The 24587-nt window shown below is 49.0% G+C and overlaps 1 protein-coding gene across 3 annotated transcripts in view; it reads right to left on the bottom strand.

Moving 5' to 3' along the window:
• The window catches only part of AFAP1L1 (actin filament associated protein 1 like 1), a 62076-nt gene extending 37699 nt beyond the window's left edge, over positions 1-24377 (bottom strand). Inside the window, exon 1 of one of the 3 annotated variants that reach the window (XM_081826151.1) lies at positions 24244-24377. In XM_081826151.1, the coding sequence (XP_081682277.1) occupies positions 24244-24259 (16 nt within the window). In that variant the 5' untranslated portion in view covers positions 24260-24377. Of the gene's footprint in view, positions 1-12397; positions 14337-21117; positions 24106-24243 lie in introns of those variants that run through there. The other 2 variants (XM_081826152.1, XM_081826153.1) reach the window with 2 other exon arrangements.
• Positions 24378-24587: the final 210 nt, after the last annotated feature.

The raw sequence follows: 24587 nt of genomic DNA, 5'->3' as shown, positions 1-24587 counted from the left end.
CCTCATCTGTGAGCAGGTCCTGCTGGGATACCTGTGTTCCAGAAGAGGACTGAGGCCGAGGGAGGCTGTGGGATGTTTGCACAGCGTGAAAGAGGTGGAGCCAGGCTAATTCCACGTTTGTGTGATTCCTAGAGCTGCCGAGTCGCACAATGCCAGGGGGCGCGACTCACCTCACAGCCCAAGTGCAAGGGACCTGGAGGCCCTGCTGCCTCCACAGCCCCAGCCCTGGCAATGCCACCTGAGCAAGGCTTCTGGGTGGGTAGATTTCCCTCCTTGAAGTAGGAAACCACTTAAAATCATAAAAGCATCTTAGGTAAATTTTAGCTGTTGCAAAGGAAATCTTTATAAATGGAATCACAAACCTCTCCGGCACCCTCACCGGATACACTGAAAGTCAGTAACTCAGTTCTAAGATATTGACTGAGCCCTAATTATGTGCCACTCAGGGGATTAGAAAATGAATAAGATATTGTTTCAGTGGGTATGCTCCCTCCCTCTCTGTCTCTGTCTCTCTGTCTCTCTGTCTCTCTCTCTCACACATACCACACACACACAGACGCGTAATAACTCACGAGGGAGGCCATGGTAAATGCTACTGGGAAGGCACTGCAGGGGACCATGGGAGCTTTCTTGTGGCCTGCAGCCATGGTTTCTATTTGAAAATTCATGACATTGCTCTGGTATCATGTGGGAATGTCAAGGCTATGGGGTACAGTGACTTTTATCCCTCTGAAACTTTTTGGCTTTGGGATTCCTTTGCACATTAGAAAATTATCAAGGACTCCACATAACTTTTATTTTATGGGGATCATAGTTATCAATATTGACAATAGTAGGTATCAATTGGGGAATAGTAGTTATCAATTTATGGGGATCATAGTTATCAATATTAACAATTAAAGCTGAGAAAATTTTAAACCACAAGAACACACAGGCACATACCCCACTGGCCTTCACAGCTACTGTGTCATCATGCGACATAACCTCTGGAAAACTCCACTGTAAACATAGAAAGAACGGGAGTGAAAGAAGGCATATTGGGTCTGAGTACTATATAATAGTTTTGACCTTGTGGACTCCCAGGAATCATCCCCATCCACACCTTTCGGAGAATCGCCGTCCTTCAATGAATGACCTGGGATTGCTAGGTCTTGTCCCTGTGTCCATTCCTCCTTCCTTCTCTCCCCACCTCCCTCCCACCCTGTCTGTCTCTCATTTCGCTCTGAGGTCCCAAAGATTTATTCTTGCTGTTATCAGTCAGTGCTTATGCCGGCAGCATTCCTGCTTCTAAAAGCTCTCCTGCTTCTAATTTGAGGTTTGTTGCAATTGTTTCTAAAGTAAGAACAGTTAGGTTCTGAGTGAGTTCTCTGCATTGACAGATGGGAGTCTTAACACCCAAGCTTTGTTAACAACTCTTTATTTTTTCCCTGATTGTTAACGGGATTCCTAACATGGGACCCTGACTTCTAAGTGTTTTTGTTGAATGGAGATGTGATCACAAAAGTCCAAACAGAGCAAAGAAGAAAGAGGGGACCGAGTGAACCTGGGAGAAGCAGGTGTCCGTGGCAGCATCTCTGGCCTGGAAGGACCTGGCAGTCAGCAGGTAGCCAAGGGGGAGTCCCACAGCATTTCCAAAGTTGGTTAGCGAAGGGATCGTGAGCCACAGGGGACTTCTCAGCAAATGGGCGAGAACCCTTCCCCAGGGCGGAGCAGTGACTGTGTGCTGGGCAATTAGGGTGCACCCTCTCATTTCAGGCTCATAAACTGCACAGGAGGGATGTAGTGTTGTGCTCTGTGTCCCATGAGGGAGGGAATGGAGGCTCAGAAAAGTGACGCCACCCAGCTGGTAAATGGTAAGGCCAGGCCTTGAGCCCAGGTCTGACTTCACAGTGTACACCCTGTGCCAGAATCTTCCATCAGAAAACATGGTTTCAGAGCAGTGGAGGCCAGGCTGGGGCAGGGAGGAGGCAAGTAGCCCCTCAAAACCCTCCTGCTGGGGGCTCTGGGCCATGACTTCATCAGGGCTCCTGACCTGGGGTCCCTGCACCAGATGGGTGGAAGGCTCTTATTGGGGGGCTAAAATTCTTGCTCAGTGGGTCTCTCTGCACTGGGACTGTTTGTGAACTTCAGAGCCCTAACGGTAAAGATCCAGAGAAGGAAAACAAGTGGCTCAGAGCATCTACCTGACTTAACAGCAGGATCTCATCCCAGAGGGCCCCTTATACCCCATGGTACAAGAAGGCTTTCAGCCGGTGCTCGGCTCTTCAAAGGCAGTACCTTTGAGCTCTCCCCCCAAAAGCTGGCTTTCAGGGGCAATGAATGTGGCAATGCCTTCCGTGGCAGCTTCGTCTTTAATGCCAGAGAACTGAAACCACAGGGTTTTAAACGATCGCAGAATTTAATTTGGAGAGAAATCATATGTGTATAGTGCATATGGCGAGGTGGTTCTGCCAGGCCTCAGACAGACCGCCAGGACAGCAGCCTCAAATTTTAGCAAGAATAAGATTCTCCCAGTGGGGGTTGTTGGAAAGGCCGATTCCTGGACCTCCTACCCGGGCCTTCTGATTCCATAGACCCTCTACTGAGACCCAAGAAACTGCATTTTATTTTTTATTTTTTTTATTTAAAAGATTTTATTTATTTGCCAGAGAGAGAGAGCACAAGCAGAGGGAGTGGCAGGCAGAGGGAGAAGCAGGGAACCTGATGTGGGGCTCGATCCCAGGACCCTGAGATCATGACCTGAGCCGAAGGCACACGCTTAACCGACTGAGCCACCTAGGCGCCCCAGAAGCTGCATTTTAGTAAGTACTCCAGGTGATTCCAAGGTTCAACCTTTGAAAGCTACTCCGCCAGAAAACCCATACTATAAGGCACGTCTGTGAACATAAGGAATGTGGGAAGACCTTTCTCGTTTGCTCACAAGTTATCATTAGACCTCACCTTTGAAAGAAGTGCAAGTCCAGGTGGGAATAAGAGCTCCCACAGATTATAAATAGCTGGAGCCTGGAAGCTTGCTGAGAAGAGCACAGTGCTTGGGTCCTTGGGGTCAGACCCATCGCACTGCAGTTCTCGAGCCTTCTGAGCTGTAGCAAGATGGCATGCTGGAGAGCTCTGCACCCTGGCTTTCTGGTCTGTCACGTGAGAGCGAGGGGAGGCCAGCCCCGACGAGGCAGAGCGAGGCAGCCATGTCTGCGAAGCACTCGGTCCTCGGGGCCTGGAGCCTGCGCTCACTCAGTCAGGGCCGTAGTACCGTGAGGGCTGCTATCTCCTGATCCTCCTCGGAACTGCACCGACTCCCGAGCACCGCTCAGGTACTGTTTGGCGACAGATCTGCCGTAGTTTCGCAACAAGCTCCATGAGGACAGGGACCATGTCTCAGTCATTGTAACTGTCCGATAAGCATTTATTTAGTGAACACGGTATTTTGATGACCTAGTCCAACCTTCTCATTTTAAAGACGTGAGAAGTGGAGGTCCAAGAGCTCCTCTGACTTAGCTATAGTCACACAACCAGTTGAAAATCCAAGTCCCTAGCATTAAATTCACACAAAGCTTGCTACTTAGCAGAGTCATCAAAGAGTGGCCAAGAGAACAGGCTGTGCACCATCTGGCCCCTCCTCGCTCGGCCGGTTTCCAGCTGTGGCCCTGGCGAAATTTCCTAACTCGTCCAAGCTTCTGGACCGTGGGGGTAATCACAGTAACTGCTTCACACGGTGATTGTAAAGATGAAAGGAAGCCACGCAGAGGGGGCTCAGTGCACTGGACAGGTGCCTCGGCATTCACGTGTGACCTCCAGAGAGTTTCGGGTGCTGGGGCACAAGGGAGGGCAGGGAGGGGGTGTCTGGGGCCACGGGGACTCTGCGAGCCTCACCACATTGACAGTTCATAGATCTGGGCCTGACACTGAGCTTAGGGTAGCTATGGCAGTAGAAGGTGGTGTAGCCCCTTTCCTCAGGGGGCTCATATCCCAAGGACCCCCCCATACCACATGAGGGGACATCTTTCAGTTGGAGGGGAAACCTGTCCCTGCTGTCCCCAGTCGGGAAGGATTTCCTTCACCAATTCCTAACCCGCCCCCTCCCACCTTCACTCCTGGTCCAGGTCCTGTCTGCTTTCTGAGGACAGACTGGGGCATCGGGACAGCATTATCTTTTATGTCTAAAGTTTATTTAGAACCACGAATACATTTCATTGATCTTGTTTGGTTTAGCTGAGCCTTAGGGAGGTACAGTGAATTCCAGTGAGGAAAAAAAAAAAACACAGGAAGAAATGGTTTAATCACTGCTTATGAAACTTCAATCTTTCCCTAAGTGGGACAGACAGGCTCAGAAACCCAAGATGGGTGATAATTGTTCTTTGGGATGCAAAAAGTTTGCCAAATAAAATTAGAAACCTATTTTAAAATATATTTAAGATTAGACCACTAACTGCTTACTTGTTACTGGTGAATACCCAACGAAGACGAAGATCAGTTTTCTCTCTGCTCCTCCACCCTCCCCACTTAATTTAAATCAAAATGAGATGGCACCGAGCAGAAAATAAGCCACAGGCAAAAAGCACTATTACTTGCTCCCAGGACTGCATACCCCCATGCAGCATGAATGAAGCTTTCAAGCCAAAGTTCTTTATCATAGCCGGTATGGGTTCTAGCTGGATTTATTTAGAGATCTCAAAGGTAGAGAGTCTAATTTCCATAACAAAAGAGAAGTGAATAATTAACCTTCTGCAAACCACAGGAATAATAACCCCTGTTTTGGCACCTACCTGGTCAGCCTAGTGGGCGCCCTGACTTGTGATCTCATTCCTGGGCAACTTCCAGACTTTGGAATTTACGAAAATGCTTGGAAATAGCTTGCAAATTACAATGTCATTAAATGCAAAGCAGTGGGAGGAAATACAGTTTCTCTTTCCCCCATCTCCTTATTTGACAAGCCTCTTTAGGACAAAGATAACTCATCCTTCTTTGTTTTCAAAGTCAGAGAATATGCAACAAGCATGATTCAAGAATGGAAAATAGGAAAGTTGTCAGTATGTGGTGCTTACAAAGGGCTTACATGTTTTGTTTGTTTGTTTACTCAAATTTTCTTTCTCATTTTCCAAACAGCAAAATAACCCAATTTCCAGCCCATAAAGGCTCCTGAGCGGGAAAAAGTGCCAATGTGTTACTTTAAAAATTTCTGATCATGATTTGAGAGATGACTTTCTGTATCCTGTGCTTTAACAAGCTAGCACATTAATGAGGTATGATCCCATTGGGAGGGTGGAGAGGCAAGGCATCCTGGAAAGGAAAGCAGTCCACTTAGCAGGTATGACCTCAATGTTTGGGTGGGGGGGCGGGTAGGGAAGGAAGAGGAACCCTTTCCTGTGGCCCTCCAACTCTGCAGACCCTTCCAGAGAGACTTCCTGCCAGGCTGCCTTCATGCTTCTTTCCTCAGCCTCTTAACCCAGGGCCTTTGCATATGCTGTTCCTTCTGCTTGTCAGAACTCCCTTCTCCTGCCAACCAGTGATGCCCTCTTCAGCTCTCTGCTCACTCATGACTGCCTCAGGGAAGTTTCCCCTGTCTTCTCCATCACATCTGTCCCCCTATTTTACACATCACTCTCCCTGTGGTATGTGCCCTGGTGAAATGTTACATTTAACGATGCATTTCTTCAATTAAGATCAACTTCCCCCACTTGAGCCTGAACTCGAGGGCAGGAATAGCACCAGCTTTTGTTAGTACCTGACACAGCGTACATGCTTATTTGTGGAATGAATGAATTCTTGAGACAAACTTAAGAGTTGATAGTCTAGCAGCTAGTTAATGTGATTTAAAAACCATGTCTATAATAGTGGATCAGCATCGTAAAAAGATGCTTAAAAAAAGAAAAAAAAAATGTAACAATAGTCCGGGGGAACAGAGGAAGCAGAAGTCCAATTTCCGACTTGGCTAAGGTCCCCAAGCCCTATTTGGTTGAGCTTGTATCCCTCGTGTGAATATGGCTGCTAACAAATTCAGTGATGCACATTTTGTAGTTGGTGGGTTTTAATCCTAACATAGAAATTGGGAAATAATAAGACTAACATATATTAAGCCACCCAAACTACTTGAGTTCAAGTCCTGTCTCCTCCATGACCCCCCATTGCCTAGCTGTGCACCTTTGGGACACTCACATTACCACCCCGTGCCTCATGTACGTCACTAGTGACCTATGAGCCTATGTACCTCATCAGTGGGAACGAGCCCTCATGCATGAAGAACAGTGCCTGGCACATAGTAGGGTCTCAATAAATGTTGGCTGTTTATATTACTCTTACATTGTCTTTCTGTGTCACCCTCTGCTTTAAGAGAGTTACATGTATTATTTACACAATTGAATTCTTTTTTTAAAAGATTTTATTTATTTGACAGAGAGAGAGAGCACAAGGAGGGGGAGCAGCAGAGGGAGAGGCAGAGGGAGAAGCAGGCTCTCTGCTGAGCAGGGAGCCCGACGTAGGGGGCTCGATCCCAGGACCCTGGGATCATGACCTGAGCTGAAGGCAGATGCTTAATCAACTGAGCCACCCAGGTGCCCCTACACAATTTAATACTTATGACAAGGTGGGCCAGCCCCATTTTACAGGGGTGGGAACTGCAGATTGCAGAACGGGAAGAACAGGGAGGAGCTCTTCAGGGGTGCCCGCCCCAGTGGTCCCTCATGGCACTACTCCTAGCTACCCAGCTCTGGGTTAATGCCGCATAGAAGGCCTGCAGAACTGCCCCTTCACTTTGTGGGTGCAGACACCTCTCCTTCCCTTGCTCACAGTCTCTTCCAAGTTGCAGCAAATCTACCTACTGGGGGCCACGTGGACATCTCACTTCCCCCGAATTCTTAAGCGCTTCTCTTGGAGCCCAAGTGAAGGCCAAACAGTGGGCACAATGGCAGAGGGAACCGTGCTGGGGGGACCAGCATTGTTGGTCACTAAAACAAACACTTCCTGTTGTCCCAGAGTGTTTGGGGAAGACCACGGCTCATGTGGGCAGGAAAAGAATGAAAAAGGAGCAGCAGAGAAGCCCAGCTGCAAAGCCAGGGCCTTGGTGTGACCGCTTTCCAGGAGTTAAATATAGCCCGTGTGTGAGGGAGGGCCGGGGGAGGTCACCTTGGAAGGCTTTGGTGTGTGTTCATTACAGCTGGTGCAGGAAACTCAACATCCTTTATGCTGAAGAGAGCAGTGCAGGTTTGACTCTGCAGGCCCTAAGCACAGACTCCTAAGGGAGGGAGGTGGGAAGGAGGAGGGGGAGGCCTCGGGGTTTGGTCTGAGAGGACTGGTTTGGGGCCGTGGCTCCCATCCGCTAGTGTGGAATCTGGGTTAAGGCGCTCAACGCCTCCGAGCGTCCCCTTCTGCTTCTGTGAGGAGGGGCTCAGGAGGCCCATGTGTCGGTTCATGTGAGGAGGGGAAGGGTTTGTAAACCGTGGATCATTATTAAGGATGTTAGGGTAGCACGCTTCTCTGATCTGTTATTTCAGGAAGACAGGGAGGTCACAGGTCAGTTGGGAAGCAGGTCATGGGGGCCTTTTATGGGACTCTCTTGGTAGGAGTCAGGCCAGGGTGGCTCAGGGAAGCCCCACATCTTAAATGGCCTTTCTAGCAGCAGCTCTGCCCAGGCCCCGCCATCCACCAGCACAGCTCTCGCTCTGGGCACCTGGTGCCCCAGCCCTGGGCCACCAGGGAAGCCATTTCCAGACAGGAGGGGGTGGGGCAAGCCACTGACTTCCGAGGAAATAGCTTTTGGCTGTGGGTCTGGGCTCTCCCAGAATTGTTCCTTTGTCTGCAGATTCCTCCCTGTTTAGCTCACAAAGGAAAGGGTTCAGGAGGAAGTGGAAAACTGTGACCCACACATGCTCACCCCCCCTGCCCCGCCCCACCCCGCCCCGCACAAGATGGCAGCGGCTGCCGTCCGAGGCAGTCTGCACCATCTCCTTCATCAGAGGGGGGCAGAAGCCATCCTGGGAGTGGCCTGGGATACCCAATGATAAAAGCAGGTAGTATTTTTAAGCTCTTAAGTGATGTTCCAGATGTTGTGCTAAGCATTTTGTCTAGATGACCTCGCTTAATTCTCATAATGACCCTGTGAAGTAGATACTGTTTTCACACATGAACCAAGTGAGGCTCAGGGATGCTGGGTCATTTGCCTAGAGGCACACACCAGCAGAACCCAGATCCAAACCCAGACCTAACTCTAGAGCCTAAGCTTCCAATTGCTGCATTGTAATAGCTTCTGGCCTTCTTCTTCTAACGGGGGTGGGGGTGCTCTACCCCCAAAGCTTGCTGGAACCAGCAGTGAGCCCCTCAGGACTTTTCCCACTGATGTCCATTCACAGGATGGGGTACCTGGCCTGAGGCCTAGATGGGACGGGGCTTTCTGCTTCTGAGAAGTTTGAGTTTGAGGACCCATCCCACCAGTTAGCCTAGGGCAGACACTAAGGACATCTGGCTGGGGTGGGCAGAAAATGCAGATAATAATAAAGATATCCAAGCATGACAGTGAGCATTTATTGACTGCTTCCCACAAGCTGGGCACCGTGCCTGACACTTTCATTTCTTTTTATAAATAGAACTTCAGGGGGTGCCTGGGTGGCTCAGTCAGGCATCCGACCCTCGGTTTCTGCTTGGGGCATGATCTCATGGGTTGTGGGATCAAGCCCTGAATCGAGCTCACCATCAGGCTCTAGGCTTCAGGCTCGGTAGGGAGTCTGCTTGAAGATCCTCTCCCTCTCTCTTCCCCCATTCACGCATGCTCCCCTGCCCCTCTAAAATAAATAAAATCTTTAAAAAATAAATAAATAGAACTTCAGGTGGATAAGAATTGAGGTAATCCTGACCCTTGCTTCATGAGACACTGTCTTCACTGGTTCAAGCATGCTCCACTTTTATTTACTTAGTTATTTATAGAATCAGTTATTTTTGCTAATGTAGTAAGGACCCACAAATCTACCATTCAAAGCAAAAGCCGGGGTTCAGACGATATCTTACCTCTAACTACGATCCCAGGCTTCTTGCCTCCGACACCTAGCCTCACGGCCATCCTGAATGCTGTATTTGTCACATCCTTGCTTTCCCTTATATATAGTGCTATTGCAACTACACATAGCCACAGAAACTTTTTAAAAATCTGTAGTTGTTTCTAACTTTATTAAAAGGGTATATAATGCTGTAGGTAATCCTTTGTGACTTTTTCTTTACTATTATCCTGCTAAGATCTACCCATATTGTTGTCTGGCATTGTGTTCATTCATAGTGCTGTATGTTATTCTATTACTGGAATATTCTCTGTGGCCACCACTCTGTGCCTATTACTTCATTTAATCTTTGCAGGAGCCCTGTAGGAGCTCTTCTTATCCCGGTTCTACTGACAGGAAACTGAGGCCTAGAGAGGCTAACGAACTTTCTGGAGGTCCCAAGTGCCAGGTTTGAAACGTTCCGGCTTCCCACTCTCCACTGTGTTTTGGTGTAGAGGGAAAAACACAGGATCTAGAACCAAAAGCTCAGGGCTCAAGCCCCAGCTCCACACTTACTGGCTGTGTGACCTTGGACTAGTTGCTCCGTGTCTCTGAGCCTCAATTTCTGTAACATTAAGGTGGAGTGACGGACGGCTGTCCTGCCTACCTCTCAGGCCTCTCGTGAGACTCAAATCTCACAAAGTCTGGGAAAAGTGAGAGCACTGAAGTTTTATAAATCAGTAAATTGTGATTATTAGTATATATGCTACCTGTTCCTCCTTCTCCCCAAACGAGCAACAGAACCTCTGTAGGATTCAAGAGAGGAGACTGAAGAACAGCATTCCCATTCAGAAGGCAAAGGATTAGGTTGACAGTGAGCCCACAGAAACCTCAGTGTGATAAAAGAACCAGAAAATCATCAGTAGATGCCTCAGGTTGCACTATTAGGAACATACTCTGTATTTATCTTTGTTATGTTCAATGTTTTTTTTTTTTTAAAGTTGCTTTTTACTATTTCTTACCTATTTTCACTATCTGAGATGCCCCCCTCCCCCCCACACACACCGAGTGCTCTTTGTTCATGGTATTTCCTCTGCATGGCTTGTTCTCTGCTGCCAAATACTGACTGTGTGACCTTGGGCAAGTTACCTAACTTCTCTGTGTATCCTCATCTGCAAAATGGGGATAATGGTAATACCCACCCCTTACAGGTTGTTGTGTGGACCCAGTGGAGTATTGTACAGTCTTAGAACAATTCCTGATGCAAACCAAGTTGACTCATTGTTATTTAAAATCTCTCATACTCCCCAGATAGTGCCCACTCATCCTTTGAGGGTTTGTTGAGATGCCACTTCCTCCAGGAGGGCTGTCCTGCTTTCCTGGACAGGTGAGGTCATCCTGTTACACCCTCCAGAGCAGATCACTTGTTCAATATCCTTCTTCATTAAACTGTGAACCATGAGGGTAGAGATGGTGCCTGATTTAGTGTCTGCCCCTGTTGCCCAGTGCCCAGCACAGTAATGGGTACACAGCAGGTGCACTGGGGACAGATTAACTGACAACCTAGAACTCAGAGAAGGACCACAGACTAGGCAGAAGTCTGTAAATCCTACCTAGGACAACTGTCTCCAAGAGAAGAAGAGCTCATAGCGGGGGTGGGGGGGAGGAAGGGGGGAGCAACTTTGTCCCCTGGGGTACTGGGGGCACTGGAGGGTAGGCCTGGATCAGTGGGTGGTAGCTCAAGACCACACTAACTTACAGAAATCCGAACTAAGAAGAGAGGCAGATATCTCTTCCAAGAGGGGCTGAGCCCCAGTGGGACAGCCCTTTGGCAGGGAGGTGGGGAGAGAGTCAGTATAGTGGGGAAGTGAGACACTGGGCAAGTGGGGTGAGAAACACCCAGAGTCAAACCTGGGATTTGCCTTCCCTAGCCTAGAGACCCCATGTAGGTGACGTCACCTTAGTTTTGTCATCTTGTGACACAAAGATTATGAGAGTACTCCCCTCAGAGATTCTGGTGAGAAAGGGAGGTCAGCCTAGTCATTCTGGGTGGGGGGCTAAAGGTCAGGCCCACAATGCCCTCCTTGACTACGGCCCAGGTGGGAAGCCCCTTCTCCCTCCCTCCCTCCCTTCTTTCTCTCCCCTGCCTGCAGAAATCTCCCATTGCCAACTCTGGATTGGGTGCCGGCCAGGTGTCCAGGACTCCAGTCCACAGGGAGCCCAGCCATCCTGGGGCAGGCTCTGTGAGACCCTCGGGCTGATTCCTGCCCCGGGGGCTGGGGCGAGGCTCCAAGAAAGTGATGGCAGAAGGTCCTGGGGATGGGGGTCTTGAATTGCGGAGAGCTCCAGATAAACGTCTCCTCTGCTTCCACATTAAACCAACAATTAACTCTATCTGAAAATGGATAGACTCTGAAGTTTTGTTTCTCTGTTCTTAACCGAAACACGGAGGTGAGTTAATGTTATCCAGTCTGCTGCTCGCGTGCACCTCCTAACTGGTCACCTCCTTCCAGTCTCTCCCTTCCCACTGTCACACGAGCTCACTGCTCTCTCTAACAATTTCCCCCAATGGCAACACTTACGAGAACCCCCTCCTGTTCACACCTGGCCAGTCGATAGCTCCCCAGGGCCCCGACACCAGTTTTCTCTGTGACATGGATGACGAAAGACCTTTATATGCGCTCCGTGTGGCTTATCACCAATTCTTCTGTCATTCCATCCCTTCCCACGATGGGCAGCCCAGAAGCCAGAAGCCAGAGGGAAAGCAGCACAAAGGGAACTTGGATTCCATTCTAATTCACTAAGAGAGGCGATCATTTACAAACCTGTATTTTAAGTATTAGGGTTTTTGTTTTTTTTTAACTGAATGCTTCCTATGTGCTGAGTGCTTTCCTTGCATGAATCCAGTGATCCCTGTAGGGAGACAGGAGATTGTGATCTCTGTTTTTAGTTGAAGAAACCGAGACTTGGGGGATTAAGTGGATGAGTAGAGCTAGGATTCAAACCTGGGGCAACCTGACCAGCGCACGGAGCTCCCGCATCATGCTGCCTCTATTATTAGTTACAAATCCCAGCAACCAGCTTCTCAGGGACTGGGACACGCCCCGCTGGGGACCTGGAGGAGAAAGCCTTACTCTATCGAAGGACGACCTCTACCTGCTTCTCTGGGCTGTAGGCACGCCCACCCCATTGCACACTGAGCACACTTCTGGGACTTTCTTCTTTTCACTCTGGCGTTTTCTCTACCTAGATGCTGCCTCCCCGGTATTTCTGAGGTTCCTGGCTAGAAAATGTCCCTTGAACCCTCTGGTCCTTTTAATGTATTCTCTGAGGGACACAGAGCAGATATGACCTCATGTCACAGGCATGGGTGCCTCGCTAGGAGACTCGGGTGCAGGGACGCTGAGCTTCCCCCCCGTCACCCCTCAGAGCTGCACCTGGTTGCCGGCTGGCTGTGAGGAAACACGATCGGTCTCTTTGGCTGCCCAGCACGCTCCTAGATCAGTTTTCTTCTGGGTTCAAGTGGAGCTAAAAAAAAATCGCCCATGGTTTCATATCAGCTGCATCTGCTCTCAGCAAACCCTTCAACAAGAATGGGCAGGAAGAATAAATATTTATTCTACAAATGAATAAATCTGATTCCATCTTCAAAAGAAAGCTGCAGCATAAATTATCATAATTTCTCCATTCTAAGATGGCATTGATTTAAAGATGTCTTATCTGCCTAATAACAGCTTTTGGGGGGAAAAACAGAAAAATGATCTAATTGATAGATCAGTTGTGAGACATGTTCTATTTTTTTGAAAATGTGTCTCGGTATCAATTAAATTTTTTTTTAAATATGGTCCAATTCAATTTTCATTTTATTTTTTTGTCTCTGTTGTTCTCAGGAAAAAAAGAACAGCTCCCAAGCCTTGCTTAACTACTGTGAAGCATGGCGGGTATCGGCAGGTATCTCGGCCAACCCTGGGGGCTGCGGGGTCAGCGTGGGCATGTCATAGTCACCCATGTACTTATGGCAGTTCTGAGGCCCCCGAAGCCAATGGACGTCTTCTCCCCAGCAGAGATTATGTCTAAGCTCTGCAGATACCTCACGACCATGTCAGTAGCTCCATGGAAAGCCAACTGGGAGTCCATCGTATGGCCCTAGACAAGACGCTGCCCCTTGAACCTCAGTTTCCCCAGTTGTAAAACAAGAGTCATAGGATTAGCTAGGTGGTTTTCAAATGCTCTTCTAATGGGGTTATGGGAACTGTGTAGCTTCCTTAGGGGCTGCCTTGGGCATAGGAGGGATGGAATGGACTGTAGCGTGTTCTCATTCCCACTTCACTCTGAGCAGCTCTATTGCTTAAGATTTTGTTTGCAAAAGGGTTCTGGGACTAAAAGTAGTTTGAAAAACATGAGTAAATGGCATTCTGGGGTCCTTCCAATACTACTCGTGAATACATACTCTTGTATGGTCTAAAGGATAGAGCTACCTTTCTTAGTCTGGACACTCTCACAATCTTTCTTCCCACAGTGCTCTAGGTAGATAGTCCCAAACTCTCCATAGTCTAATCCAAGGGCTGGCACACTTTTTCTATAAAGGACCAAATAGTACGTATTTTAGACTTTGCCGACCACCTATGGCCTCTGTTACAACTACTCAACTCTGCTCTGGCAGTGAGAAAGCCACAGACAATACATAAGGAATGGGTGTGTCTGTGTTCCAAAAAAACTTTATTTACAAAAGCTGGTGGTGGCCGCAGAGTCCGCAGGCCGAGGTGTGCAGATCCCTGCCTTATAATACTTCGACCAGACAGGTGAAGGAACTGAAGGCTACGGAGGGGGTTCTAGGAACTGGGTTTGGTTGGGCTCCCTGTCCCCCACACAGCAGATATGCTTCCACGGCTCCACACTGCCCACTTAGCCGTGACGCAAAGCCTGATTTGAACTGCGGGCAGCTGGGACTACACGCTTGAGGGAACGGTGCCTGGAAAAGACACGTGCCCCACTTCTCTCTCCCAAGAGATCAGTTTTCCCCGAGGTTCTTAGAGGGCTATAAAAAGCCCCTGAGCTTGCCTCCTGCAGGACATGCTGTCGCTAAATCCCCCGGAGCTGGAATGACTGCAATGTGGTGCCACATTCTGCCCCTGCCAAGGCCTGACAGCTGTTCCCCGGGAGAAGAATCATGCCCAGCCGGCTCTATGCCTCCGCCCTCACTTGGGGAGACGCTGGGATTCCCCAGATGGAATTTTAGATGGAGGACAAGCCCTGCCTGGGTCCTCTTTCTTAGTTCTGGGAGGATGAGCGCTTCTTGAATCCGAAACACCAGAACTGTGAGGGCTACGGCAGGAGGAGTGGAAACGGTAAGAGAGAAAACTTCATGCCAGCTGCCTGGCCATATCACTCACTGATGGAGGGTGTCCCCTTTCCCTCCCCTGCTTCCCCACACCCTCTCTGTCCCCACCTTGAAATCTGGACCTAGTACATCCTTGTAGCTTATCAAGCAAGTCCTTCGTATAACTGACTTGGGGATGACCCTCCAGCATTCAGTGAAAAACTGAGGTTTGGAGGTGGGCAGGGCTGCGTAAATAGATGGACCTTTCTAAGCCTCAGTTTCTTCATCTGTAAAATGGGGATACTTTAAAAATATGTACAACAAACTCTTAGTTATCTAGTGAAAGTAAATTACAGGAACTAACTTTAAAATCCAACAGAGGGCAAAGTCACAATAAACATTCTTAGTGAATTCCCTTGGGAGGTGAGATGGCAGTGCTCAAAAAAGATAAGTATCACAAATATATCTAAAATTGGCTAGGCATTCACACACTGACATGAGCCACATTCCTTCACAGGGAACATACTTAATGGCCTACTGCAGAACTAGATTTTGCCATAAACTTTTTTTTTTTTTAAGATTTTATTTATTTATTTGACAGAGAGAGTCACAAGCAGGGGGAGCAGCAGAAGAAGAGAGAGAGAAGCAGGCTCCCTGTTCAGCAGGGAGCCCAACGCGGGGCTCGATCCCAAGACCCTGAGATCATGATCTGAGCCGAAGGCAGACGCTTAACCGAATGAGCCACCCAGCTGCCCCTGTCATAAACTTTTAATACAAAATGATAGTCATATTTTTATAATTCACATACATGCCCTAGCTACACATGGTACAGACAGACACTATTAACTCATAGCTGTAGGCAGCAGTTTTGGATGGAATTTTTCCCCAATGAAACAAATGGCATATTTTACGTACAGGAAGGCCAAAATGCACCCAGCTCATGGTCGTGAGAGCATTAGAGGACCCCGTGTACAGATGTAGACTCCCTGACTCCCGGCGAGCACTCAGTGGGCTCTTCTTATTGAACATCTGCTATGTGTGAGACACTGGGCATGAGAAGACAAGACTGTCTCAGACCATGGGACTCACAGATACATAGAAGGGGTATTTCAGTTAGTGCAATAAAATCTTCTAAAGGCCAAGACTGAGGAGGGTGGTGGTCACCCCAAGTCAGAAAGGAGGTAGAAGGGGGATGTGGCAGGGATGTTTACACAGCAGGGTGATGCTGAGCTGGTCTCTTTCCGGGAGAGGGAACAGCAGAGACATCTCTCTGAGACTCAAGTTTTTGCATCTGTCCAATGGGGAGATGTCTCAGCTGTCCACTTCACAGGGCTTTTGCCAGAGTTGAGAGAAACCACAGAAGAGAAACTCAGGCTGGAAGGGTTCAGAGAGAAAGGATTTTAGTGGTCAATTCTCTGTCTGAATATCCCTATGATGCAGGTTCCTTCTTGCCCATAGCAACCCCCGAGTGTATGACTGTGGAGTGAGAGTGGGTATAATTACCAGAGGCTGCACGGGCTCTGAATGAAGCCTTCACAGTGCTCACCATCCCAACATTATGCTCCAACGGACACAACCAGTAAATGTGGAAATGTTTCTAAAAGTTAGATGTGTTATAAAAATGTATGTTCTCATGTTGCAGAGCGAGTGGCTGAGCCAGGGCTAGGCTGTGGGATCCTGCTTCCATGGCCAGACCCATGTCCACTCTAGCACTGTGTGCTGGGACATTTCTGGGAGATCGGTCTTCTCAGGCTAGAGTTCACACACCCTGGGAGCTCACAGCAGAGGGCAGGACGGGGTAGGGAAGGAGAAGCCCCAAGATGAACACTGGCATCTCTAGAGGTCCACTGGGCAAAGATTTTTCTTGTTGGGCTGGACGGGGCAGGGGGAGAATGTGTTCAGATATATTATAGACTACAACAGAAAAAAATGGCTTGGCTTTTTTAAAGATAAAATGAGACATTTCAGAAGACTACTTTGGGTAAAAGATCCAGACCCTAGAGTCCCACTCGACTGAAAAGTATAAAAGTCAGTGCTGGAGACAGCAACAGGGAATCCTGGCATGTGTTTGGGCAGGGTCAAGGGGCATGATAAAAGCAGGTCACTGCTTACAACAGTGAGCACATTAGACTCAGCTGGGAGCTGTGCAAAAGGCACACATACCCAAACCCCACTCCAGACCCACTGATCAGATCTCTGGGGGCATATTTTCAGTAGGCTCCACAGGAGACGATCCTGAGCCCAGCTGGAGTCAAACAGACAAATCGAGAGTGGTCCTCAGGGCAGGTGGAGAAGGTGAGAGCAGAAACAGGAAGCTCCCATAGGGTGGAGAAGAAGAAGCCATCCAAGAGACATTTTTCAATCATAGTCAACAGGATTTAAGGTCTTATTGGATGAAGGATGAAAGCAAAGGAAGCAACGACTAATGATGAAGTCTACGTTTCTGTATCCCTAAAGTGAGACTCATTGAAATGGAGAATCCTGGAGTTGAAAGTGGCCATATCCAGCTTCTACTCTATGAATTTTGTATTTTTTCGTTCATTTACTCATCTCAACAGACGTCTTTCTTGCCAAGCACGACTAGGTGCTAGGGAAAGAGCTGTGGACAAGGCAAGAAGGGCCCTGCCCCCACAGAGCTCACGTTCACAGCCAATTCAATCCCACGACTGATTATAATTATGAAAATAGCAGCCAAGGAGGAAGAAGTGCAGGGTGCAGGGGCCCCTGCAGAAGGGAGCCGGAGCTTGGGAGATTGGGAAAGATGGCCTTGAGGAAGAAAGGTTTGAGCGGACTGCAAAGGATGAGCAGGATTAAGCAGGTGGAGGTACAAAGACAAGTGTGTGGAGACCGCACAGCAAGAGATGGACAGGGGCCCAAAGTACGCTGCTGACAGACAGGGCAGGGCCTTGAGGGCCGCCACGGGGATTATAGTTTATATCTTAAGAACACTGAGAATCCACTGACGGGTTTAAGCATGATCAGATCTATAGTTTATTTTTTTAAAAAATTTTTAAAAGATTTTATTTATTTATTTGACAGAGAGAGACCTAGTGAGAGAGGGAACACAAGCAGGGGGAGTGGGAGAAGGAGAAGCAGGCTTCCTGCTGAGCAGGGAGCCCGATGTGGGGCTCAATATCATGACCTGAGAGAAAGCAGACACTTAACCACTGAGCCACCCAGGCGCCCCCAGATCTATAGTTTAAATGACCGTCTTTAATGGCATCAGGTCCTCTTCCCAAATTCCATCCTTAAGTGTAATTTATAAGACCCATAAAAGTTATGACAAAGTGTACATTTAAATAAAAGATGGATACTTCAGGTAGAAGTCCCGCTCTATACGGTTCGCAAAAGGGCCATGCCTACAGAAGCCACTTGAATATTACGTGACAGTTGTTCTTAGCCTATATGTTACTGTGGTCCCCATAGGAGGCATTCTGTGGTTCCCTGATCTGTGGCCATTCAGCCTCTGCTTCCTAATGTCCTTGGGCAACTCCAATCCTTGTAGTGGATAATTCTTTTCATTTGTGTGCTTCTCCTAGATCAAGCCCAAATCAGCCTCTGTTTGATCTCTTGTACAGCCTCTGGACAGTCGTTCTATTATCTCTTCTACAGGACTGATACCGTGTCCCCCTTTCAAATTCGGTCTTGTTCACAAACAGCCCCATTTCCTCCAATTGCTCCTCACGTGGTTGTGTTGTTAACAGAAAAAGAGAAACAGGAAGGGGGATCTGATTTGGTGGTGAATAAGAGGAGTTCAAAATTGGGTCACTCGGAGGTTGAGTTGACCTCCAGATGAAAATACACCACAGGCAGGAGGTAAATAATGTAGGAACGGACCCAACTCATGGCTGAAGATGGACACTGAGCGTCACCCTCATGTGGGCATGGCTCTCCACAGGAGTGAGTATAGAGAGAGGGCTGAGAGGGTGGGGAAAGAGGGGCAAGAGTCCTTAAAGAAGAAAAAGTGAGTGAGCCAGAGGGGAAGATGGAGAATAACCATTCGTGAGCACCTGCCACGGGCCTGGCTCTGGGTGCTGGGCAAATATTACCACAGTCCAGTTCCGGGTGTCATTCTTCCTGCTTTGCAGACTGAGGGGACAAGGCTTAGTTGGGTAACTTGCCTGATGGCGGGAGAAGCCCAGAGGCTGTGAGCACTGATAACAGTGGAATTGGGGGACAGGAGGAGAGGCAGGAAAGACTTCTGGGAGGGATGGAGCAGTGGTTATTTAACGGAGAGTTATTTGATTCCAAAATCCATGCTTTCCTCATCTCCACTAAGCAGCAGAATATATTAGAGGAGTCAATAGCGGGTCAACAGCGCAAAAGAGAAGTCCAGGAGATGGGACTCAGAGGAGGTGAAAGATGAGACAGCATGGAACCATTTGTGACTCAGAAGAGTGGGCTTTCTGCAGAAGGTGTGATTGGAAGGGAGAACGCAGGCAGCGCAAGGGGTTTGGGGGGACGGAGCTGGAGGTTGATGTGCTGACTGTGTACTTGAGAAGTTTGGCCAGGAGAGGAAGGAGGAAAATGCTTAGGGGTAGAGAGTATGTGCGTGCACACACGTGCACATGCGCATGCCCGCGAGCGGGGACTTTACTTTTTTGTTCAGTTGCATGTTTTTTTTAGAAGGGAAAGAAAAGTATGAGAAGCTGATGGTATCCAAACACAGGCTTGTTTTTCCCAAGCAAAGATCAGAATTGAGTAATGATAGGCTTCTGGCAGAGGTTAGGGAGGGAGGAACTTACTTGGCAGGGTGCTCACCCATGTGAGAAGGGGGGTTTGAAACTGATATTTGAGGGAGAGGCAGAAAAAACCTTGACTACAATGGGGAAGGCAAACACCATGGAGGCTGAGTGGGATAAGGATTTGGAAGCAGTGCCCAGTGACAGTAGTACACTTCTCTCTACAGGGAAGAGAGGAAGTTCAAATCTCATGGTCCCATATGACCACATACACCCATTACAGAGAGTTGCTGAAATCCAAGCAGTTCTATTTGATAAATATAATAGCTATCACTCCTGAATGTTTCCTAAGAGCCAGCATCCATGTGTTACCTTTCCCCATGACACTGCAAATGAAATGAGACTGAAGTTCAGAGAAATTGATTTATCCAATTCATACAAGATCATACAGCTGGAAAGTTCCAGCCCAAACTCAAACCCTTGGGGCATCTGGTTGGTTCAGTCGGTAGAGCATGCAATTCTTGATCCCAAGGTCATGAGTTCAAGCCCTATGTTGGGCACGGAACCTACTTAAAAAAACAAAACACCTCAAGCCCACACTTATCCGTTCTCTGATCCTTTTCTGCTTTCCCGAGTCTCCAGATTGACAAAGATGATGGCATAAGACATATGTGGATGGAAAAGATGAATATGGTTGAGTGTTCCTTTCAGAAGGCCAGTAGTGGATAGGAGTAGAGAATGAACTTGGATGCCAGGCAAGAGGTATGCCCGAATGGGAATTCATGGCCTTGGTGGTGGAAGTTGGGTGGTGAGTCACTGTAGAGAGCTCACTCTAGAAGCAGCTACAGGTTGCTTGGCCCAGCTGGGTAAGGAAATGTGGCTTTCCTGACATGGGTCTCAAAGCTGGTCCAACAGACGCACAACAGTTAGAATGGGTTCTTCTACCATCTCTTGAACAATAAAAATCTCATTTAATTAAAAGCACAGTTTCAGATTATTTCTTAAGTTGCCCAGCAGACAATATGATCTCCCAAAGAGTACAGACTGCGAAAGAAATTCCCATCTTGGGTTGAATTCAACTCACTGAAGAAGAACTAGCAGTCAAGTGGAAAGGAAAGGAACCTCGGGGGAAATCAGTGACTTCACATGAGGCAGGCAGATCAGACATCACCTCGGATATTAAGAAGGCACATGACAAAATCAGAAAAAGTTTAGACCAAAGGCTTCAAAGAGAGGATGGCTTGAGAAGACTGGAAAGTTTGCAGAGGCAAAATTATGAAGACACAGCCAGTCAGTAGGCACTAATAAATAGGATAAATAAGAGAAAATGGACACATTGGCATATGTATTAATATTTTATCAGTCACTCAGAGATGTTAGTTGGACGGTGGTCCAATTATTGAAGGTCAGAGATGGATTTTCAACGGATAAGTTCCACAAAGGAGCTCCAGGTTACAGAGAAGTTTTGACACAGACCCTGTCCTTGAGTTGTACACAAAGCTGTCTAGCTCAGTCCTTAAAACAGAGTAGGGACTAAAAAATCTGTCATCTGAGTCAGACCAGCTTGTGGAAGGACCAAGTGAAGCTTTATAAAGCAATTTTATTATGTGGAGTCTGATGAAAAAAGACTGTAATTACAATCGTATTGATTGAGTGGGTCCCACATGCTAGGCATTGTTTGAAGTATCTTCCATGCACTTAATATTTACAACAACCAAGAAATAGGTATTATCAGTATCCATATTTTTTATCCTCATATGAAGACAGAGAGTTAGTTAATTTGTCCTGTAGAAGGTGGTGTCTGTGGCCATCAGTCTATGATTCTTTTTGTACGATATTCATGAATCAGGAAATCCTACTGGAAGGGATTTCATTATTTTTTTTAAAGATTTTATTTATTTATTTGACAAAGAGAGAGACAGTGAGAGCAGGAAAACAAGGAGAGGGGAGCGGGAGAGGGAGAAGCAGGCTGCCCACCAAGCAGGGAGCCCGATGCGGAGCTCAATCCCAGGACCCTGGGATCATGACCTGAGCCGAAGGCAGACGCTTAACGACTGAGCCACCCAGGTGCCCTGGAAGGGATTTCATTATAAGTGGTTTCTCTGTCTGTTCTGACATCATATAAATCTTGCTTTCCTCATGGGAAGACACATACCGTGTTAGGAGAGAAATCCTAATTCCCAGGTTTGTTTTCATTCTCAAGTCGGTTGACTTTGGTGCTGAGCTTTTGCGCTGCCATCGCTGCTGAAGATCTGAGCAGCACAGCTGAGGTGTGGAGGAGGCACCTGGAGCTGGAGCGGGACAGCCTGGCGTCCAGGCCTTGCTCCAGGGCGTGCGCAGGTCACCGGCCACAGCGGAAGCAGCAGTAGTCAGCTTAAGATCCGGACTTTGGTTCAAACCTAGCTCTGTCCCTTACACAGCAAATGACTGGGCAAGTTCATGTCAGTGACCCAACCCTGCTGCTCTGGACAGGAGTGCAACCCCCTGAAATTCATATGTTGAAGCCCTAACCTTCCAATGGGACTGTATTTGGAGACAGGGCCTTTAGGGAGGTAATGAAGGTGAAATGAGGTCATAAGGGGTGGGCCCTAATCTGATAGGACCCATGTCCTTATAAGAACAGGAAGAGACACCAGAGAGCTCTCTCTTTCTTCACATGTGCACAGAGAAGAAAGAGGTCAGGTGAGGACACGGCAAGAAGGTGGATGTCTACAAGCCTGTAAGAAAGGCCACGCCAGGAACCAACCTGGACAGCACCTTGATCTTGGACTTCTAGCCTCCCAAACACTGAGAAAATAAATTTGTTGTTTAAGCCACCTGGTCTGTGGTATTTTGTTATTGCAGCCCTCCCAGACTAATACACCTGCCAAGCCTGCTCTCCTGTGATGATTTCAGCTGCTATTGTTATTAACACTGAAGTGTAGTTTCCTCCCCAGTATCTGGGGCATGACAATCCCACTCCCCACGTGGTAGGCATGGGGTTGAAATGAGACCTCTGCTTCTTAAACCTTCCCTGACAACAGAAGTGAGTGCACACATCCACCTGGGGACAGGAGCACAACAAAAAAGTTCTGCTGGAATGCATTTTGAAGCCTCATGTTTTATTTTGAAAATGCATACGGGTTTCACACTCTAATTCATATGTGCTTTGCTTTAATTCCTAAGATGTCTGCAGTGATTTATCAGAGTAGACAACTTAGGATCTAGACAGATAGTCTGGTCTTGTGTGCCCTGGCCACATGACTACTTTACTCACATTTTGAGAAGGCCCTTGCAAGTCACAAAGAACCGCTGTGATGCATATTCTCTTTTAAAATTCAACACTACAGTTAATCAACTTGGGATACACTACCAAGTGTGTTTCATATTACCCAGTTAACAAATTGAACCACTCTTAGGGAGCTCCTCCTGTGTGCCAGGTACTGTGCCAGCAGAGTGACTGCACAGATCCACTCCCTACCTTCCAGAAGCTCCCATTTGGGCAGGGAAGGTAAACACAAAACATATAGTGCGATAACTAACCCTTCGAGTAACAGCACATTGAGACAAGAGCTGTGAAGGGGAAGGAAAGTAGGCTGGGAAAGCCTGCAGGATGGGAGAGAGCTCTAGAATGTTGTGAGTACTAGCAGAGTCCCAGGAAGTCCGGCTTCCTAGGAGGAGTGATCTAGAGACAGCCTTCTTAAGTGAGGCGTCAGTTATTAAGCATTTTAAGCTAACTGAATTATTGTCATCCTTGGTCTGTCTAAGGAGGGCACAGTCCTCCCACAATTCTGAGTAGGCTAGATATGGATTTTTGTACTGGGGACCAGACAGGGTGATATTTAACAACTTTATCTCAGGGGCGGGTGCTCTTTGCTTTAGATGTACCACATGGGAGGTGGGAACTGAGGACTGAGGGACATTAGAGGTGCCTCTTCTCTCTGTTTTTCCTCCCTGGCGAGTGTGTGTGCTCTTTGTAAACTTGTCCAGCAGTCAGTTAACAGGTGAGAACTGCTTTACAAATCACAGCCTCAGTCTCCAAAGAGCCAAACGGAAGCCCCGTCTATTTCCTGCCTGCCCTTCCAAGCCTGAAAGGGGAAGGTGTGTGTGGTATTTTGTGCTGGGACCAGGTGGGTGGAGAAGTTGTCCCGAGCATCTTGACCTGGAAGCTGGGGTCCTTAAGCCTGGCTGTCCCGTATTGGGAGTGCCAGCCAGCTTATCCTGAAACCTGTTCATGCACTCATCCCTGACCCTGGTGCCCTCCTGACTGCTTCCACACCCCTGGTCACTCTTCCTGCCCCCACCCCCCACCTTGGGGGCCTCAGCACAGCTACCAGGCAGATGGAGAAAAGGTGTGAGCTTCTTAGGGAGGCAGAGGAATTTTCCATTAATAATAACAACAAGAATAATAATGCTTCTCATGCTGGCACACCACTGGCCAGTTTGCCAAGCGCATTCACAACTGTGATCTCTCCCGCCTGTAGAGGTGGGTGGATGGGACCCCGGTGTTCTGATTCCCAGCCTTGGACACTGCCCGCATGTCCAAGCAGGCCACTTCTTTGCAGACACATGCCTTTGAAGTGTCTAGGCCTCTTCTTAAGCAGGGCCCCCCTCAAGGGCTGCTATCTTTTCTCACGTCAATTTACACATGCCCTCCCTAATCTCTGAAGCTTTTACCAAACACACTCAACTCCTGAAAAAGCGTGGGAGCAAGAAGGGGCCTCACAGAGACCATCAATCCAACTTTGTCACTAGTCCAGAGAGGGCGAGGGACTGGGCGAAGGTCACACAGCTTGTCGGAGGCAGAGGCGGGCTCAGACACCCACGCGCACACTGGCACGCACGCCTGTCCCTCCTTCTCTCACTGCCCTAGGCAGCTGCAAACTCGGGGCTCCCGCGGCGTCTCGCGGGGCGCACGCTACGGGCCTCACACGTCCCGGTGTTTGGGAGTGTACCTGCCAACCCTGTCTTCCCCTTCCAGAGGGGAATGGGGTGGGAGGAGCTCGCTGTCCTCAGGAATCCTGGGGGGCATTCTTTCATGAAGTTGACTCTGAGTGTATGAAACTGGTCTTACACACAGGAGGCCACTCGGCTCCGGGACGCGAGGGACTGATCTACACCCGGGCTGCCCCAGCCGCGGGAGGCACCTGTCCACCCTGCCCCGGGCCTCCCACCCCCGACCGCGCGCCCGCTCCGACCCCTCCTCAGCCCCCCACCCTCCTCTTCCTCTCGAGCGCCTGGATCGCCGGTCTCCCTCCCCGCCCCGCGCGGCCGCCAGCGCGGGCGCCGCGGCTCCTCTTACCCCGGCCTGGGTCCATGGCGCCGGCGGTCCCCGGGCGCGCGGAGCAGGGCGCAGCGGCTCCGGCGGGGCTGGCGGCGGCCGGTGCTGCGCTCTCCGGCCCGGCCCCGCGGGAGCGCCCTCCGCGCGCGTTCCCTCCCCCAGACAGGATGCCCGCCCGGCGCCCCCGCCCGCGCGCGCCCGCCCCTCCACGCCGCTCCCGGAATAGAGCCGGAGCACGCCTGGCCCCCTGGGCGGCCGGCCGGCCGGTGTCCCGGCTCCCGCACACGCCCGCGCCGCGCCCTGCCTCGCGCACGCCCCCGCCCCCGCGCCCCTCCCGCTGCGGCCCGGGGGCCACTGCCCGGTTC

Source organism: Leptonychotes weddellii, chromosome 7 (genome assembly GCF_054177405.1).
Source record: "Leptonychotes weddellii isolate Sample4059 chromosome 7, ASM5417740v2, whole genome shotgun sequence".
In the NCBI taxonomy this organism is placed as follows: domain Eukaryota; kingdom Metazoa; phylum Chordata; class Mammalia; order Carnivora; family Phocidae; genus Leptonychotes; species Leptonychotes weddellii.
The sequence above is the reverse complement of the archived record's forward strand: the minus strand, read 5'-3'. Positions and strand labels throughout refer to the sequence as shown.